The sequence below is a fragment of the Panthera tigris genome, chromosome C1 (genome assembly GCF_018350195.1).
Source record: "Panthera tigris isolate Pti1 chromosome C1, P.tigris_Pti1_mat1.1, whole genome shotgun sequence".
In the NCBI taxonomy this organism is placed as follows: domain Eukaryota; kingdom Metazoa; phylum Chordata; class Mammalia; order Carnivora; family Felidae; genus Panthera; species Panthera tigris.
This window is the reverse complement of record NC_056667.1, coordinates 152,359,247-152,379,478: the sequence shown is the minus strand read 5'-3', so window position 1 is coordinate 152,379,478 and position 20,232 is coordinate 152,359,247. Positions and strand designations below refer to the sequence as shown.

The following is a 20,232-nucleotide window of genomic DNA, read 5'->3' as shown; positions in this document are numbered from 1 at the left end:
GGCCTAGCCCTTCTAAATTTATGTGTCTTGATTCTTGGCAACCTGTTTCTTTCAAATTTGCAGTAATATAGTCTGAAGAAAATAATGGCATTTCCTAATTGGTTAGATGCCTTTTCCTTTGCCTCTTGTTCAGTTCTTGCCCACTACTTGAATTTGGCTTAGGCTTCAGAATGTCTCCAGTTGTTGTTTTTTTTTTTTAATTTATTTCCTTTAATATAAAAATATAGTAGATAAAAAAATAGAGCATGAAAGTAAGAGGCATACTTCTGTTAGCCCAGGTGATGGGAGTTTTCTGTAAGAAAACATGGGTAGTCGGGAAGCCTTCCCAGCAACCTCCATGTCATTCCCATTTGCCCCCCATCTCCTGACGTGAGATTTGCCAGCTGGCCTCTGAGGGAGCTGAGACAGTGGCTCATCATCGTGGCACATGAAGGAGCAGTCACAGGGTTGGATCCTCTTTTCCTCTCAAGAGTGGTCATCTTTGTCAGGAGCATGCAGCAGGGCCTGACCCAGTCAGCGTCAGCCAGAGCACGTGGAGGTGCAGTGGACAGCATCCCTTAGAATCCCACCGGTTGTCTGTCACAGATACAGGTCCTCAGGACACGCCCTTAAGAACACTAGCCTCCTTGCTTGCAGTCAGGGGAAACACGGAGATTACAGGCAGATCTTGGGATCTTTGTGAACCACATGTGTTAACCAGAAAGCGAGTGAATTGATGTGAAAGGTCAAACAGTTGCATCTGATCTTGGCGATGTATTTTCACGACCTTTCTCATATGACCTTATGTAGCAACCTCAATGACTGCAAAACTCAGAACTGCCCACAAACAGCGATATTGAGTCAATTCTTACCTAGGACTGTTTGTAAGAAAACATGTATATCTGTGGATCATTGAGGAGAATTTGAATTTACTGAGCATTACGATTTAATAATCATACACTTTGTGACAAAATATTTTTAAATTAAAGTTTATAAATAGGTATTGAGTACTTACTATGTCAAAAAACTTTGGCTCTACAGGGGTACAAAGTTCATTTGTTCCGAAGATCTTTATTAAGCCATACATACGCTGCCTTGGGCCAGGTACCTGAAATATGATGTCAAATGGTAAATAAACAGAGATTTTCCTTGAAGAAATTTATTAGTACAATTGAGGAGAAGGGCCTGCAAATAGAAAATTATAAAATAAGAGTATGTAAAAGAGTAATATAAATTACAAAGGCTTGGGCAGTCAGGGAAGACCTTCTGGAGGAAGTGCCATGGAAACTGGGGCCAAACAGTAAGTAGGAATTTGCCAAATAAGGTACGTTGTTGGTGGTTGGAGTGTTGATCCCAGTTAGAGGGTACCTCACATGCAACTAAAAAAGAACAGCTTACAAGTACCTGACCTATTTGGCTAGGATCGTAGAATGACCTGTAATATAGGCTGGTTTCCTGGAGAATGTACATGTTGCGTGCATCCTAGAGTTTGGGCTTTATTCCATGTGTTCCCACTTTCCTGGATCCCTTTCTACCTCATGTTATCTTTCAGACTTTCTTGCCTCTAAGTCACCATTAGTATTGGTACTTCTCAGGGTTCAGTCCTAGATTCTCTTTTTCTTTTGTTTTTCCTTTTCTCCCTCACCAGGCGTATCCGTGTCCATGGGTTTGTTTATGACTTAAAAGCTCGATGGTTCTTAAGTCAATTCTGAACTTAGGACCATACATCCCTATTACCACCATCCTGCCTACCACCTCAGTTTCCTTCCTCTTTGCTGCTCCTGCCATCCCTGACTCCTCTCAGTCTTTAGAACTTGCCAAATTCCTTCTTACCCAAGGGACTTCTGTTCCCTTAGCTGAAATGCTCTCACCTTCTCTTTGCCTGGCTCTAGCCCACTCTTCAAGTCTTGCCTTACATTATCACTTTTTCACAGATACCTTCCAGGTCTCTCACCCTAACCTAAGCTCCATTTTATGATTAGTAATATGCCATACTTTTATGCTGGTAAAAGTTGGTAATTATTATTTTTTTAATACTGCTTTCCCTACTAGACTTTAAGGTCTCTGAAATGAACAACAGTCTCTGTCTGTGACAGACAGCCTTATATTAAAACACTTAGCAAAGGATGTGCACCTTGTAAGGGGTCTTAGTAAATATGATGAGCTGCTTGAGTTGGGACAAGGAGCCACTGAAGAATCTTAGTAGCAGAACGACCTGATTGGATTGGCAATAAGCAAGTTTCTTCTGCCAGCAGTATGGAGATTGACCTGGAGGGGGTCCATGGCTAGAGCAAGGGAGAAATGTAGGTAGGTGTTACCAGTAGACACGGCACATATAAAAACACAAAGAAATCAAATTCACTTGTTCCAGGGGCTCTGAGATGTTCTCAAGATTATTTTCATCTCTTAGCATGGCTTACTCCACGTGGGCCTCATTTTCCCCCACTCTTTCTCTTTGTGAACAATAACAGCTTCATCCTACGTCTGCCCAATAGAAAAGAGGGTCCACTCTACGGTTATGTGAACAGATATCCAGATTGGCTCTGACTGGCTCTGATGAGGTCATATGCCCTTCTCTGAAGTAATAACTGTTGCCAGAGGGATTCTGGGTGCTGGTGGATCAGTCTGGTTACTATCTATCTGGATCTGAGGCAGTGGTATGAACTAGTATGGTAAACTGGCCATAAAAAGACATGTTTTTGTATACATGCTCCTACCACGGCTGATTTCAAGCTGGATGCCTGACTTGCAGCTCCTGAGTGTTTAACAGCCGGCTCTGGTAAGCCTGTCCCTGAAGCTCTAGGTCTCCATGGCTGAGCTGGAGAGAGAGCTGCAGGGGTCACAAGGACTGATGGTGAGGGAGGGAGTGTGCTCTAAAAGGCAACCAGAATATTGTTAGAGAAGACAGGTAGGTACCTGGTAGCCAGTCTACCAAGGAAATTTGCACTGTACTATGCATAAAGTATACTTCGGTGTCATGATTTTCGTTTACCTAAGAATTTTTTAAAGTTCCTATATCATTTCCTTGAATAACATGCTGAGACATTATATAATATTCCATTCTATGAAAGTACTGTCATTTACCGTTCTTTTATAGTTGAATATTTAGATTAATAGAATTATATGTAACGCTTTGCTGGGTATGTCTATGCTTAAAGCCATTTTCCACATTTAGGACAGATTTACTGAGATGGTTTACGTAAGGGAAATTACTGAGTCAACGGAATGGACCTTTTAATGCTTTTGAATATTTTCCAATAGGTGTACAAAATAGTTTTACCAATTATATCACTCCTATCACTGTAAGAGAGCAAGTATTTCATCACACTGTTATTAAGTGTAATTTAAAAAAAAAAATGGTAGGACAAGGGCACCTGAGTGCTCAGTCGGTTATGCATGAAACTCTTGATTTTGGCTCAGGTCATAATCTCAGAGTTCGTGAGACCAAACCTGCATCGGGCTCTGCGTTGACAGGGCAGATCCTGCTTGGGATTCTCTCTTTCCTCTCTCTGCCCCTCCCCTGCTTGTGCGCATGTGCTCTCTCTCAAAATAAATAAACATTAAAAAAAATTGGTAGGACAAAATTGATAAATCATTTTTATTTGCATTTGTTTGAATTACTAAAAATGTTGAAATGTCTATTTTTGTAACAAGTGTATTTCTTATAGTGAATTTTTATACCATTTCCCACTTGTGTGTGTATATGTTGATCTTACTATACTATTATCATAGGTGTTTATCTTCTTATAATTAATTTAATTAATATACAACCATACCATAGTTAATAATGGAAATTCTAGCACAGAGCACAACTTGGTAAATGTTAAGGGGAGTGTTGTATATGAAACTCTCTCTAATTCTGTATAATTTAGAGTAACATTAGCTGCTGTGATAGATAAATACAAATTCACAGTAAGTGAACACAATAAAAGTTTATTTCTTGCTCATGTCAAAGTTCCATATGGGTGTTCTTAGTTGGGCACCTTTCGTGTGGTCATGGTGGGATAAAGGCTCTTTTTGTCCTATGGCTTTTCTTCCCTCTAGGTCCTTGTAGTCATTTCCATTCAGTGGGAGGGTGGCCTAACAATGGGGGACAATATGTGGGAGATTTTTATGGATGAGGCCTGAAAGTACAACATTGAATGTGCTTACATTCCATTGACTAAAACTCAATCCCATGGATACAACTAATTGCAAGGGGGAAAAATGATTTGGTACACATCTAGCCAGTCTTTGCCCAAGTTTCAAGAACCTGAAAATAGAGACATCTTTCCATAAAGGCTGATTTACTTACTGCTTTTACTACCTGTATATATCTGGGAATGAATAGCCCATGTTACTTGGATTACAGGATTTAAATATGGAATGGAAAATTTTAAGTATTGTTAAGGGATATATAGCTTTTTAATAGACCAGAGTGGTAGAGAAATGACAGCAAATGGTCACTGAACGTCCTCTACTTTAGACACTGAAGAGAAGAGAGTAGAAGTTGTCAGACATAGTGATTTGACATGTTATGGACAAGTTTTGGATAGGCAACATTTTTTCAGTGTTTTAGAAAATTAAATGTACAAGAATCCATATAAGGACTTTGTAATTAGCTCAGCCAATAAGTTTGACGACTTATTAGAGTGATATTTTTTAATAGACTATTTTAGCTCATTTTCTTATTTCTACCTACACAGGTAATTAAAGTATACAGTGAAGATGAAACCAGCAGGGCTGTAGAGGTACCCAGTGACATAACTGCCCGAGATGTTTGCCAGCTGTTGATCCTGAAGAATCATTACATTGATGACCACAGCTGGACCCTTTTTGAGCATCTGCCTCACATAGGTCTAGGTAAGGATACAGAACCGTAGTCCATATCCTTGCTTTTCCGTTCCTTATAGCTTCAATCATATGGCAAAGAGTTTCTTCAGACGTAGAAAAATAGAAGAGAATTATGAGTAGTCTTTTTCTTTATTTTTGGTGTTGGTGGTTGGGACACAAAGAATGTAGCACAAAATGAAAGTAAGGGTAGAAATATTACACATTTAGCACACTTCTTTGTTTAAATAATGATTTAGGGAAATTTGGGAGCCAAAACACAGAGTCCAAGTTGATAGAAAGATAAATGCCATAATAATCGTTGGTAGCACAGTGAACATTTTTTGAGAAGTTAATAAAATAAGCTGTTATCTGAACTACTTTTTGAACTGGTTGTAGTGAAGACATGGGAAATTTCTGCACTGGTGCTTCTCTTTATGGATGTGTAAACCCTAAATTTTTCTAGAAGAACTAAGTAACTCTTTTACATTTTAAAGTCATAAACATAAAGAGTAATCTTCAAAACTATTTTGTAAATTGGAAATGCAGCTCTGTGTTGTAAAATGTAGAGGGCTTTCTCCTCCATTTTTTAAAACAAGTTAAAAGAATTTTTATTCTTCTGTTGGAGTGAGACAGAATTTGGCAACAATTTTATTTCACATTTTCTTATTTTTACAGGTATTAGTGTTAAAGAACATGTTCCCCTAATAAGTAGTGAAAAAGAAAGGGGTTTGTTATGTTCATGCCATCCGATTCTTTGAATTCCATATTTGTTTCCTGCGGCTGCTCTAACACATTGCTATACACCTGGTGACTTACAACAACCAAACTTTATTCTTGTGGCTCTGGAGGCCAGAAGTCTAAAATCAGTATCGTCGGGTTGAACTTAAGGCATCGGCAGGGATGCACTTCTCTTGGAGGCTGTAGAAGACCAGCTGTTCCCGCACTCTTCTAGCTTCTGGTGGCGGCCGGCATTCCTTAGCTATGGCCATGTCACTTCAGTCCCTACTTTCGTGGTCACACTGGATTTTCCTCCTCTGTGTCAAATCACCCTCTGCCTCTGTCTTATAAAAATGGTACCATTTAGAGTTTACCTGGATAATCCAGGATAATCTCTTAGTTTTAAGGTCCCTTAATCACATCTGCAAAATTTTTTTTTTTTTTTTTTTTTTTTTTTTTTTTTTTTTTTTGGCCATATTAGGTAAAATTCACAGAAAACCTGAATTCTGAAGGTATGCTATATGGGCCAGGGCAACTTGCTGTCATTGCCTTCCCAGGGCAGAAAAAGTTCAACATGTATTTTCTGCGTTGATATTTGTGACTAATTTAACTTCTATTCATGACCATTAATCTCCTTAAAGTATGATGTTGACTCTCAATAGACATCTGCCATATTCTAAACTTATCTTGTTTACATATGCTCTTAATTAGCATATGAAATTACAGTATTCTATACTATTAATTTTTTCTTTGGGAGCAACTTAAAAAACATTTTTTTTTTTTATTATAGTCACGACAGTTTATCCCTAACAAATAGCTTGAAACTCAATAATAAAAATCTACTCTGTAAATCACTGAAACCACAGCAAGTGATATTAAGGAATAAAACGCACAGGTCTTTTAATGTTGAGGCTTCAAATGGAACGCTGAGAATTAATTTGAGTTGCATACTAAGTTTAAGATTTTAGGCATCAAATAGAAATATGTTTCTCCATTACTCTATTTTCTGGAAATGCTGAAATAAAATCAAAGATGTGAGAATATTGTCTCATGGCTTTGTCAACCATGCATCAGGCCAAAGATTATGGGAAAGAAATGGGGTTCCACAGCCTTCTTGTGTTCTTTTTCCTCCTTTTGGTTTTCACTCAGATTATATCTTTAAATAGTAGAAAAGCTGCAGGCATAATGCTCTCCAAATACTGATGCATATTAGATTTACCATCTTCCATATCTGTATTTATTTATTAGCTGCTTTATTTCTGTAAGGATACACTGAAACATTAGATGGTAGCTAACGAATATCTATTTTCTTCACTTATTTATTTATTGTCTAATTTCTCTATTTTAACATAATCTGTAATTATACTGTGCATTTACTTTTGTAGACTTTTTGTGTGTGTGTGTGGGTGTATGTGTGTGTGTGCTTAAAAATACCTCTTATTTTTCAAAAAAAAAAAAAATACCTCTTATTTTTCTTTTTCTTTTTTTTTCATTTCACCTTACAGATTCCACAAAAACTAGGAACTCTCCCTGCCTTTTCCTGTTGACTTCTTCAAACAATTTAGCAGATATTTATTGACTATTTTATACCCAGCCTTAGATCGTGGGGGTACAGTATGAACATGATAGACAAAAAAAACAAAAGAACAAACAAAAGAAAAAACCCACTGCCCTTGTGAGTTTGCATTTTCGAGGGAAGAGAAAGATAAGAGGCAAATGACTAAAATTTGTAACCCCTTAGATGATGATAAGTATGGGTTTCTCCTGATATCCAAAAGTAGAGTGCTCTTACTGAAAACTTTCATAAGCTGAAACTGTATAAAGCAAAGAAGCATTTACCATTAATTTATATGGAACAATATTTGAGCATTCCCAGACCCCACAAATAATCTCTCTTAGTATTTTCTGGTGTCTCAGGGTGCATCTTGCCAACAGATGCACAGAATAAATCAAGATAAAGCCCAGATGCTCACAGACTAAGTTCAAAGCTATGGTGGCTTGACGCTGAGATGCTGAGTGCAGTTCCCTGGAAGGAGCTTGGCGGGGCCATGTCGCTGCTCTCCAGGGTGCACGCTGCCTCTATAAGGGCTCGCTGCAAAGCAAACGCTGATTGGTATTTTCATTTTTCACCTTTTTATGTAAAAGTGAAAATCCTCTTTGGATTTCTGCAGGTTGGCAAAAACAGGTACTAATGTAGGTCTTTTGTAAAAGCAAAGTGTTGTAATGCGAACTTTTGAAAAGCTGGAACTTTTGAAAAGCCTATACTGGGAGAAAAGGAAGGCAGGAAGAAGGAAAGAGCATGCTGTGGGTGAGTGGGCGATGCATTTTATTTCTTATTTTTATTACTTTGAAAGAGAGAGAGAAAGCGTGCAGTAGCAGGGGAGGGGCAAAAAGAGAGGGAGACAGAGAGTCCTAAGCAGGCTCCACACTGTCAGTGCAGAATCTGATGCAGGACTCGAACCCGCAAACCATGAGATCATGACCTGAGCTGAAATCAAGAGTCATTAACGGAATGAGGCACCCAGGTGCCCCAGGAGACGCACTTTAAAAAAAGGGATCAGGGAAGATGTCCTTGATAACATCACATGGAGGAGAATATTTGTGGCACTGTGCTCAGGCAGCAGCCAGAGGCCAGCACTTCTGGAATAAGGTGGGGAGTGAGGGAGTGGACTTCAGTAGGGCAGCTACAGAGCCAGCACAGGTAGGGTCTCTTAGGCCACGGAGGGGCTTGACTTTTCCATTGAGTGACAGAAAAAGTGACTGGAGGTCTTGGAGTCAGAGAGCAAATACGATCCTGATTTAGTTTTGAAAGTACAGTCGACCCTTGAATAACATGGATTTGAAGTCCACAGATCTACTTATATGTGGATTTTTTCTAATAAATACGGTCTAGTACTGTAAATTTATTATCTCTTCCTTATAAATTTTCTTGATAACGTTTTTCTCTAGTTTACTTTATTGTAAGAGTACAGTATATAATACATATAACCTCAAAGTATTCATGGACTGTTTATATTACCAATAAGTCTTCCAGTCAGCAGTAGGCTATTCGTAATTAAGTTTTGGGGGAGTCAAGTTTCATACAGATTTTTTACTACAAGGGGAGATCTGCACCCCTGTCGTCCACATGGTTCAAGAGTCAGCTGTATACTGGTAAGAAGGCCAGAATTCAACCTTCTAGAGGCTAAGCCACTTTATTTTGCTTCTACATCAAATTAACTGTGGCTTCATGGATTGATCCTGGTGCATATGTAATTTCTGCCGGTTGCTCATGCCCCACTGTAGCATCTTCACGGTATTGTCTACCCACGTATGAAGTGTAGTATTGGTGAGACCCTGACACATTATGGGCAAGAATGTTGTAACTTGTAGGATAAATGAGAGTTAAGGGTTTTCTGTACTTTAGTTCACGTTAATGACCAAGGTAAGCTTAGGAAAGTTTCAGAGACATTTTACGTTGTTAAAATAAATGTGCTATTGTTGTTGCTTCTGATCCAGTAAAGCACACCACAGATTTACTAAAGTCAGAAGGAGGAGCACTTAATATTCAAAGTATAGTATGTATATGGATTCTAAAGTCTGTTTTCAGAGTGGCATTTTCTGTGGCAAAGGAAACGTCCATCTTATTAGTATTTTTTAATATAAATGCATGTGTGTGATAGCTGTTATTAATGTGCATCTTCTATGTGCAAGGCACAGAGGGAGAGGTTTAATATTAATCTTGATAGATGTTCATATTACTTACCCTCATGGTGACCCTGCAAGATACGTTTTTTTTTTTTTTAAAAGCTCCATTTACATATAGGAATACAAAGATTCAGTGATAAGATACCTTGCCCAGAGTCAAATGTTGCTCAAGTCTAGGTCCTTTTACGTTCTTAAAGTCTTTGCGTTTTCCATTGAAATGAGTTTGTCTCTCCTCATCCCACTAGACAACCGGTCCAGGGATTCTGTGGTTGATTTGTCTCTGTCTCACTCTGTGTCTCTTTCATGTGTGATGTGAGTATAAGTTAAAATTTTGAACCCTCAAGAACATTTTTCGGTAAATGTTTCCTACCAAATGGTATTGAAGTTATTGGGAGCAAACCGATCTATCCTGTTCACTTTATAGCACAGCCAGTTATTTCTTCTGGCCGAGAAAGAGGATCATGTTGGAAATGACTTCTCCTTGAATTTGTATATAGCATAAACGGTAACATGACTTTTGGAACTTTGAGTACACTATCAATAGTTCATATCCTCTGGCAATAATTATTAATGTATGTTGCTGAGAATTTTAATAGGCAGAGTAAATCATTGAAGGCAGCTAAACATCCTCATTTTGTTATGAATCTCTGATTTTCCTGATTTTGGATCATCTTATGATGAGGTTCCAGTTGCACACAGTTTTATAGACATTGAATTTAAAACATCAGTACATCTACAAATGTTTGCCCTTCTCTCCTGTGTTGACGTTTTGTAACTGGTGTGTTTTACTTCATAGCCACTGGATGTCACTGTGGTTCCCCAGATGGAGCCCTTTGCTTTTACAATCAGTGTTAAGTGGATTGAGGGGGGAGTGGGGCGGGGGCAGAAACTTCAGTTTTAAGTCCTCTGGAACTTAATGGGATCCATGTTTGTCTTGCTCCCATTTTGATTCCTAATTGAAGCCACGGTATGAAGCTGTGGCAATTAACACAATACCTCAAGCGCATACCTATGGACTCCTCGGGAAGAAGAATTAATTGTATTTTAGTGTCATTGCTGGGGACAGCTGAGAGTTCCATTGTGAATATCATTGTGGAGTGGCTTTAATAAGCAAAATGAATGACTGGAGGCTTTTAATGAAACCATTTTTATGTGTGCAGCTGTCCCCACGTGATCTCTTTAAGACAGAAACAGTGCACAACAGTGGTAAAAAGGAGCTTCACAGCCGCCTGCTTTGAAGCTGTTCCTTTACTTTTTTTTTTTTTTTTTCTTTTTTACCAAAGAAGCACAAGTGTTGTTCCTGTTGTCTGGAGCTGAAACGTGGTTGTACTTTCAGCATTGTTTGTAACCTACCAGCCATCAGAATTGTGACCACTCTTATCACCAGTACCAGTAATTGTGAAGCTTTTAGGATATGTGGCGCTAGGCTTCCTTCTCTGCTGAAACTGACCTGAGCTCTGAGGAGGCGTGGTGTCCTGGTGGCACGCCAAGACTGGAGGCAGAGAATATGAACCAGTGGGGCGCCTGAGTGGCTCAGTCAGTTGAGCATTTGACTTTGGCTCAGGTCATGATCTCGCAGTTCATGAGTTTGAGCCCCGCATCCAGCTTGCTGCCAGTTTGTGAGTTCAAGCCCTGCATCCAGCTCGAGGCTGTCTGCATGGAACCTTCAGATCCTCTTTTCCCTCCCTCTCTCTGCTCCTCCCCTGTTTGTGCTCTCTCTCTCAAAAATAAACATCAAAAGAAGAAAAGAAAAGAAAAGAAAAGAAAAGAAAAGAAAAGATGAACCAGTGAAGAGTTATAACTAAATCTGCCTCCTGGTCCAGCTGATTTTTCCTTCTCGCTGTTCTCCTAGCCTGCATTCAGGTCTTATCATCTCTCTCCTCAGGTATTATATTAGCCTTATAACAGGTCCCTTTGCCTCTGGTCATACCAAGGCTATCCTTGTGAATGCAACCCTGATTCTTCATGCATTAGGGCCCAAGGTCCTTTGCAGGCCTTGTAACACCTATGACCTGACTACCTCTCCTGTCTCCAGCCTTGTGTCTCCCCCTCTTCTTCCTGTACGTTTATACATTAAAGAAGTTCCTGTAGTTGCCCGCATATACTACAGTTTCCACTCCTTGGTTTCCTTGCTTGTGCTGTTAGGATTCTCAGCAAGTTCTTTCTCACCCGTCTTTACCTGGCTATGCCTCTTCCAAGGCTTACTTGGAATTTTAGTTAAAAATGATAGTAAGGTATAACTGGTAGCCATTTCCTAAAAATATTATGAAAACAAAGCAAGATGAAAACCCTCAGTTGTCCAAGCTGACAGCCAGCTAACATAGTGCCATGGTTTGAGAGAGAGAGAAAGAAAAGCATTAGGAGGCATCCCATGCTCAGCCTTATCAAGTAGAGTTGCCCCTTCCCTCTGAGAGCAGGTAGGGAGACAGGTCTGTCTCTTCTGTGTTCCAATTAGGATACTTACTGTTCTTGAGACAATTAGGGTACTTACTGGCACCACTGCTTCTTATACATCCTTTAGGAAATTGCAAATCCTGAAAATAACAGAGTGGTGCCAGAAACACTGGGAGTGATTGTGATGGATTGTGTCCCAGGAGGGGATGTTCCCACAAGTACATGCTGGACTGGGGTGTGGAAAACAAGCAAATTTGGCCAAGAAATAGGTAAAGGGCTGTTCAAGCAGGGTTATTTACAATATCGATGAATTAGAAAAATGTTATAGCAATCAAGGGATGTAATAAAGTACATCCGTAGTATGTAAGTTATGCAGCTTTTGATCATGTTTTTGGAGTCCTCCCTTTGAAAACTGATATGGGCAGATATAAAATCAATGATGACTGACTGGATGTGTATATATATATATATATATATATATATATATATATATGTATGTACACACACACACACACACAGTGTCTCCTAAATTTCATATACATACATTCATATGGACCCAGGGAAAAAACAAGAAGGGATTATACTGAAATGTTAAGTGCTAATTCCTGATTGGTAAGCCTAAAAATGGATTGTGATTGTCAGCTGCCCATGCTTTTCAAATTTACTATAGTGGAAATGTATTATTTTAGAATCAAAGAAAAAAAAAGAAAGAAAGAAACACAGTTTTAAAAACTTAAGAAATTTTAAAAGATTTAAGACATCTTCCTGAAGCTCCAAGTTGGGCCAACTACCCGTCTTCTGAGCTGCTGTAACATTTTCTGCAACTATCTTTTTTTTTTTATTTTTTTTAATGTTTATTTATTTTTGAGAGCAAGAGAGACAGAGTGTGGGTGGGAGAAGGGTAGAGAGAGAGTGAGACATGGAATCTGAAGCAGGCTCCAGGCTCTGAGCTGTCAGCACGGAGTACGACACGGGGCTTGAACCCACGGACCGTGAAATCATGACCTGAGCCAAAGTCGGACGCTTAACTGATTGAGCCACCCAGGCGCCCCTTCTGCAAATATCTTAATAGTGGTCATATTATGAAAACTAGACAGTAGTTCCATGAGAGATGGATCTCTGAATACATCTTTGTAAGCCAGGGTTTAAGACAAATACATGGTTTCTGAACTAAAACATACTAAACTATAAGGTACTTATATCAAGCAGTTCAAAGGATGGATTACAACGTACATAGAAGGAAAAGACATGGAAAAGAAGCCAAAGAAATCAGATGCAATGCTCAGATGGAAATTTATTGTAAGTCTGTAAAGGATGTATTTCGTAACTTAGAATTTATGGAAGCAGTTTCTAAACTCTTCGGTTATTTACCAGTCAGCTTGAGGTAATGTATATGCAAATGCTTTGCAGAAAAGTAAGATTTCTATGAATACAAGTTGTGATCGGTGAGTCTGAGTTAATATGAAGACTACTTCAATTTGTTGAACAATAATCTGCAAGGCCTTTATAGCCATCAAACTAAGTGTCATCATTTTCCTAATAATTGTACTTGGGGAGCTGAATATGGTGGTAGCAATTTTTCCAGGGGATCTCTCTGGTATTAAGTAGTTTTCTTAGGTTAAGGAACCTTTCAGAATCGAGCCTTATTTAATTCTTTGCTTCTCCAGTTTTTGTTTTGCTTGGTCAGAGGCTGTTCATTTTTATCTGAAAATAAGATTGACAAAATGTATGTAGTTTCTACCTAGCCCAGAGAAGTACAAGGATCATTTGTCTCCTGGAGTTTCCTGTAACAAAGGTATACAAAGAATTGTTTTCTGGGCGAATTAGAGGTAAAAGCCACTTTTGTTTCTTCTCTTATCAAGTGATGAGAAGAGTAGGGAATCAGGTTTCTATTTGAGCCCCACGCTGTACTTTCAGTAGATTCAGTGAAGAAATCCAGGCAGAAGGTCACAGGTGAACACTTTCCATTCTGGGAGGATTGAGGTTTTTTTTAAAAGACTTTGAAGTGAAATCAACAGTTTCAGAAGAAACTTCTTTCCTCTCTTCTTCTTCCTTTTTGTTTTTAAAGAAAAAGTTTCTGAAATTAAATAGGAACAGAATTTTCTGTACTTATTATTTGGTAATGTTTCATTGTATTTCTGTGACACTTCACAGATCTATCAGAAACAGAAATGAAACTTAAAGTGATATGAAGCTTTTGTTTTGGTTTCAAGAAAGCTTTTCTTTAGTGTTTGGAGACTTTCCCCCTTTTTTCTCTTTTTTGGATGCTGTTTTGAAGCTATTTAAGAGGGCTTCTCTTCTATTTTTCTACCTACACAGAAATGGTATATAGTCCCTGTCATTCACTTTCCAGTGACTGAAAAATACTTTAAAAAGTTTCTAAGCAGACTTGTATCCATAAAGATTTAATAGTATATTTTAATATGGTATTTTAGGTGAATTTATGAAGTTTTAAAAATAAGGTCTTTAAAAGAGTCGTGATGAATTTATGAGAATGTTACCTGCGTCATTTATCATAAGACAACCCAAAAAGTCTCTGGATTCATTCTGGGTGACAGTTCTTAATATCATTGTTCTCAAGTATTGCGGCAAAGAGCTTCTAGTCGCAGAATTAATTTGTTTCTTTTTGATATTTAAGACGTGCATTGTAAGTTATTCAGTGGGATCATTCCTCTGGTTAAAATCCACTTGGTTTTAGAATGGCGCTAAAGAGGAAGCGTCAGTGGAAAGTTAATTAGAAGCCCTCTAGACCAGTACTTGTTTTGTTTTTTCTGTTCTCAGGTCTTGGTGATGATGTCCCAGGCCTAACCTAAGCAAAGCAAAGCCGGTCTTCTGCAACTTTTCACCCCCTCCCCCCGCTTATGAGCTTTTTTGTTTTCCTCTCAAAGTTATCCATCTAGGCATCTTGTATCTTCATGTTGAGCTCCTCCCTGTTAAGATTTGTATTTAGTTAGGTGTCTGCCTTGAAAAAAAGAAACCATGAATTTTCTGCAAGATGTGATTAACTGATAATTATGCCTTTTAGGGTTATTTGGATTATTGTAACATTAATCCTTTAACATAATGAGGTTTGGTTGTAGGATGGTATATGACAGTGCATCCAAATTTGGATACAAATATATAAATTGAAAATGCTTATTAATATAATACGATTTTGGAAAGCCAGGTTGTGTAGTAGGCAAGTTTTATCTCCATTACCGGGGAGTGTGTGAGGTGAGAACATGTAGCTGCATCTGATCCTCTGGGCTTTTTTTATCTGCTTTCTTATGTGTTTTCTGAATTTTCAGTAGAGTACCCAGAAATCCTCTTTGAAGGAATGCAAAGTATGCCTTGCCCTATCTCACATACTCTAGTTAGTCTAGCTTTATTTGAAGAAATTTTTCTTCTTAAGATTACCAGAATATTTTCCTGATGCTAGTAATGCATTACTTACGCGTTTGGTATTACGGTTCCATGAAATTTTCTGCAAATACCGTACTCTATTGTTCCTTTCTACATTGTTACTCTGGGCTTTGTTTACATGTAGACTACTGCTTGGTTGGTGGTCACAAATAGTACTTGATAGTGCTTTTCGTGACATACTTGTCATAGCTGTTCACATACAGCTTGGCTTTTCTGCCTTTTTTATTTCCTCTTTTGGGGCAGTCCAAATTCAAGTGATTTATGTTACTTTCATGTGAGGTTAAGATTGATGTGATTTGAAATATTGCCCGTTATTTTCCTTCTCCTTACACTCAAAATGCAGTTTTTTTATTGACTTAATTAGCAAATATTTATTGAACACATTTCAAAATAAAAGAATTTGAGGCAGCTGAAACATGAGAGGTACAGGAACATGAAAGAGGATATTAGTTGATATGGAAAGAATGAACAGGATATAAATAGGCCCATCAGAGGCTGTAGGGGGTGCCCCTCAAGTGGGAGCTGTAGTGAAGGCAGAGGCAATACTTGCAGAGGAAAAGCATTGACTTGGGATCAGACACCTGGCTGCTCTTCAAATCCTGAGATGTTCACTGTTCTGAAAAATGGAAATATAACTCTCATGAAGCTGTGATATTACTTTACCACAGACCTGGTGGCTTCAAACAACAGAAATGTAATCTGTAACAGTTCTGGAGGTGAGAAATCCAAAATTGATGTCAGTGGGCTGAAATCAAGATGATGGCAGGGCCAGGCTCTTTCCGGGGCTTTAGAGGGAATCCGTTCCTTGCTTCGTCCATCTTCTGGTGGTTGCCATCGTTCTTGGCTTGTGGCTGTGTCACTTGAGTCTGCCCCTGTGGTCACATTGCCCGTTCCTCTTCTGTTTGGGTCACATCTCTTTCTGTCGCTGTCTCATAAAGATCCTTGTGACTGGATTTAGAGCCTACCTCAATAATTCAGGATAATCTCTTCCTCTCAGTCTCTTTAAGTTAATGACATCTGCAAAGACTTTGCCATATAAGGCAACATTTATAGGTTCCAGATGTCTTTGGAGCCATTGTTCAGCGTACTGAACTGAAAATATTAAAAGAATTAAATATGGCAAGGAGAAAGGTCTCAGATGGAGACTTACAAAAATGTAACTTCCTTTATTTCAATAATCTGAATAATTTTTTACTTTCAGCCTCCTGTCTTCTTCACAGCAGACAGTTTAATCTTCTGTGTATTTATTTTTTTGTGTGGATTGTTCTCAGTCTTGTTGGGGTTAATAATAAATTCAGGTTCTGTAAATGAGTTACATATGGGATTAAAATATTCTCAGTTGAAAATTCAGACCTGCTTTCACTTCTGCAACCTTCTGCTGAGGCATTAAGTCCCAGGACAGGTGTTTGCCTAACTCTTGTCCAGCTGTTCATATTCTGTTCCTGTCAAGCTTATTGACTGAACCATACAGCCCCCTAAGTCTGAACTCTTGTCTTAGCTCTTCCCTGTACCTGCTGGAGATGTGGTGCTACTTCCATGCTCTTTCTTCAGAGTGGGATGCCATGGACTCATCTGCCCTGATGTTGCCCTCAGTTATGGCTTCTCCACCATGCTGGATGTAGGGCTTCTATTGGAAACGAGATGTCTCCTAAGGCTACCCTCTGGTTTGAGCCACATACCACCGTTAAACTTATCTGGTGTTTTATCACCATCGACTCATCACCCTGAAAGCATTCTCATTCTGGAAGGGGACAGGATACAGGGTCACTTGGGACCTATACCATCCACTTATTATTATCTAGCGCAGTCTCTACTCCGTCCTTTTCTTCACCAACACCTTAACTACAGCTCCTTTCCCAGAAGATAGAAGGTGGATCCTTGTATGAGGCCATCAAAGATTGGCTAGACATGATTCTCCCCAAGCACTTATATTTGTCAAAGATTGGTAAGGTCTGTTGTGAAGTTCAAAAGTAGAGGAAATGCGTTTCTTTATTTTTTTTCCTCTCTGTATAGTGTAGCTTGAGGTCAGAACATATGATGTTTCTTCAGTGGTAGAGAGGCAGTGGGTACAAAGAAACACAGGTTGGTAAAACAAACAAGCAAACATTTTGCCGACTACATTGAAATTTTCTTCCTGTGCAGTTGCAAAAAATACGGATATCATGCTTAGAAAATAGTATTTTTAATGTGAACCTGGGTTTCATAAGCTTGAAAATATCAGCTGGTTTGTGTGAGAAGGAGACCAAATTAAGGATAGAGAGATTGTTAGGGATGTGACTTCCCATGGGATATCTCAGTGACTGCTGACTCTCCCAACCTACTTAATAGTTTTTCAGACTCATTGATAGCAACACAATTCTTCCAAGAGCTTGAGTGGAGGACCTTGGTGTCTCCCCTAACTACCCTCTCTTTTCCATTTCCTATCCGATTTGTCAGCCAATCCTGTTGGCTCTATCTTCAGAATATGTCCAGATTCTGCCTGCTTTGTACATCTCCACCGCTGCCACTCTAATCCAAGCCGTATCATCTCTCCCCTCATTAATTGTAATATTCTACTAAATGTGCTTCCTGCTTCCACCCTTAAGTCTTTTTTTAAAGTTTTTTATTTATTTTGAGAGATAGAGTGAGAGAGAGCACACATGTGAGTGGGGGAAGGGCAGAGAGAGAGAGAGAGAGAGAAAAGAGAGAGAGAGAGAATCCTAAGCAGGATCCATACACTGTGCTGTCAGCACAGAGCCCTATGTGGGGCTCAGTCTCACAACTGTGAGACATGACCTGAGCCAAAATCAAGAGTCAGGCGGCTCAACCGACTGAGCCACCTAGATGTCCCCACCTTGAAGCTTTTAAAATCAGCTCTCCTCCGCAGCCGATGCAATCCAATGAAAATATAAGTCAGTTCGTGTTATTTCTCTATTCAAAGTGACTTCTCCTCAAACTCCAAGGAAAGGCCAGAGCTTCACTATGAACTGCAGGGTCTTTCCTAGGCCTCCTTCTAGCTCATCACCATTGCTTCTCTAACCTCTTCTCCTAGTACTTGTCCCTTTGCTCACTCAGCTTCAGCTGCATTAACCTCCTTGCTGTACTTCAAACACGGAACGTTGCTCTTGCCTCAAAGGCTTTGTTCTTGTTCTTCCTGTAGGTGTCTGCTTGGCTCATGTCCCCTTCTCCTTTGGGTCTTTGTTCAAATATTACCTTCTCAGCGAGATCTATCCGGCAAGCTCTTGAAATGAATTCCTTTCCCCTATGACCTCCTCTTTTCCTATGCCCTGCTCTATTTTTCTTTGTAGTATTTATTCCTGCCTTTTAAGAGTCGCATTTTATTTATAGTCTGTATCTTCTCATTAGAATGAAAACTCCATGAGGCAGGGATTTTTGACTGTTTTATTCACTACAAAATTCCAAGCCCCAGGATGAATGTCTGACACGTGGTAGGCCTTCAAGAAATATTTGCCAAATGGATGGATGAATGAATGGTATAACTGCTAGACTCCATGGGTGTATCCCATAGAAAGTAGGAAGTAGATAAGCTTTTTGAGCAAGGGTCACGTTGACACATATGTTTTATGAAGCTTGCTGTAGTATTAGTGTCCAGGTTGGATTACAAAAATAAGAAACTAGAGGTTTGGAGATTAGTTAAGAAAAGGTGAGGGTCTAAATTGGGATTGTGATCATGAGAATGAGTGAGGGGTTGTTGGTTGTGTGAGAGACACTTGGAGGGAAATCTCTAGTATCTGGGGATAGCAAAAGTGGAGGTCATGGGAGTGGATATAAAGACGCAATGGAGATAGGAGAATTTAGGAAAAAGCAGTTTGAAAGAGAAAAAAGAAGAAGACTTTGTTTTCAAGTTTATTTTTTTATTTTGATAAAATGTACATAACATAAAATTTACCATTTTTAAGAGCATATTTCATTGGCATTATGTACATTCATATTGTTGTGCAACCATCGCCACTGTCTCTCTCCAGAACATTTTTATCTTCTCATGGTGAAACTCCAAATCCATTAAACAATAACTCCTTGCTCCCTAGTCCCTGGCCACCACCATTCTACTTTCCATCTTTATGAATTTGTCTATTTGTACCATTCTATAAATGGAATCATGCAGTATCTGTTCTTGTGTATTCTTATTTTACATATAATATCTTTTAGGTCCATCCATGTTGTAGCATGTGTCATTCCTTTTTAAGGCTAAGTATCCCATTGTATGTTTGCAGTACGTGTTTATCCATTCACCTGTTGGTGGGCAGTAGGGTGTTTCCACCTCTTGTGAAGGATGCTACTGTGAACATTGGTGTAAAAATATCTGTTCTCATCCTGCTTTTGCTTCTTTTGGTTATATACTCAGAATTAGCATTGCTGGAATTAATATTTGGGGGGAATCACCATACTGACTCTGGATTTAGACAAACTATGTATGAGGTGGTGGAAAGTCTAGCAGCTAGAACTAGAGCACGAGTGAAAGTAACTGTGGCCAGAGATTCCATCTCCAGGAACTTGACAGATGGGATGGCTGAAGAGAAGAGAGTGAATTAGTTTAAGAAAGGGAAAGAAAAGATTTGAGCCAAAGATGACATCTTAGGAGGGAGGAACCATGGGAGCTTGTCAATGAGACAGAAAAAGAGCCATTGGAGTTAGGAACAGAACCCCGGAGTGTTGATACACACTTAACTTGAAGTCATCCATATTCATTGAGCTCTTACGAGAATTTCCTTTCAGATGAATAAGCTTCCATTTAAGTATGACTTTACTTTCAAGGGTTCAGGTGTTGTAGGTCACAGATCACTACTGAGTGTTGAATGTCTGAGACACGATACTTTCCAAAAAGGTCCTAGAAGCACCTAAAAAAAGCAGAGGGTTTCTGTATTCCTTAGTTGGCTGTTCTTCACTTCCTGTTTTACATTAGTAATTTCACAGTAACTTTTCTTTATTGTTGTTTCTTTATTTCTGTTATTGAGGTATGACATACCTTAAGAAAAGCGAACAAGCCATATGTGGACAACTCAATGAACTCTCCAATGTTACATAAACTTGGATATCCAACACCCAGAACAAGAAATAGTATTTCCCATACCCAGTGGTTCCCGTCATACTCCTGCTCCCTCACCCACTATCCCTATTATCTTGATTTCTAACACCACAGGTTTATTTCGCCTGTATAGAATTTCATGTAAGTGTAGTCATGTACTATGTACTATTCTTTGTGTCTGACTTCTTTCATTTAATATCATGTTTGTGAAATTC

General features: G+C 39.0%; 1 protein-coding gene across 3 annotated transcripts in view; it reads left to right on the top strand.

Moving 5' to 3' along the window:
• Nucleotides 1-20,232, top strand: part of GRB14 (growth factor receptor bound protein 14) — a 115,787-nt gene that overhangs the window by 68,331 nt on the left and 27,224 nt on the right. For all 3 annotated transcript variants that reach the window (XM_042994576.1, XM_042994575.1, XM_007074649.3), the window contains one exon: nt 4,665-4,821. In XM_042994576.1, the coding sequence (XP_042850510.1) occupies nt 4,665-4,821 (157 nt within the window). The remainder of the gene's footprint in view (nt 1-4,664; nt 4,822-20,232) is intronic.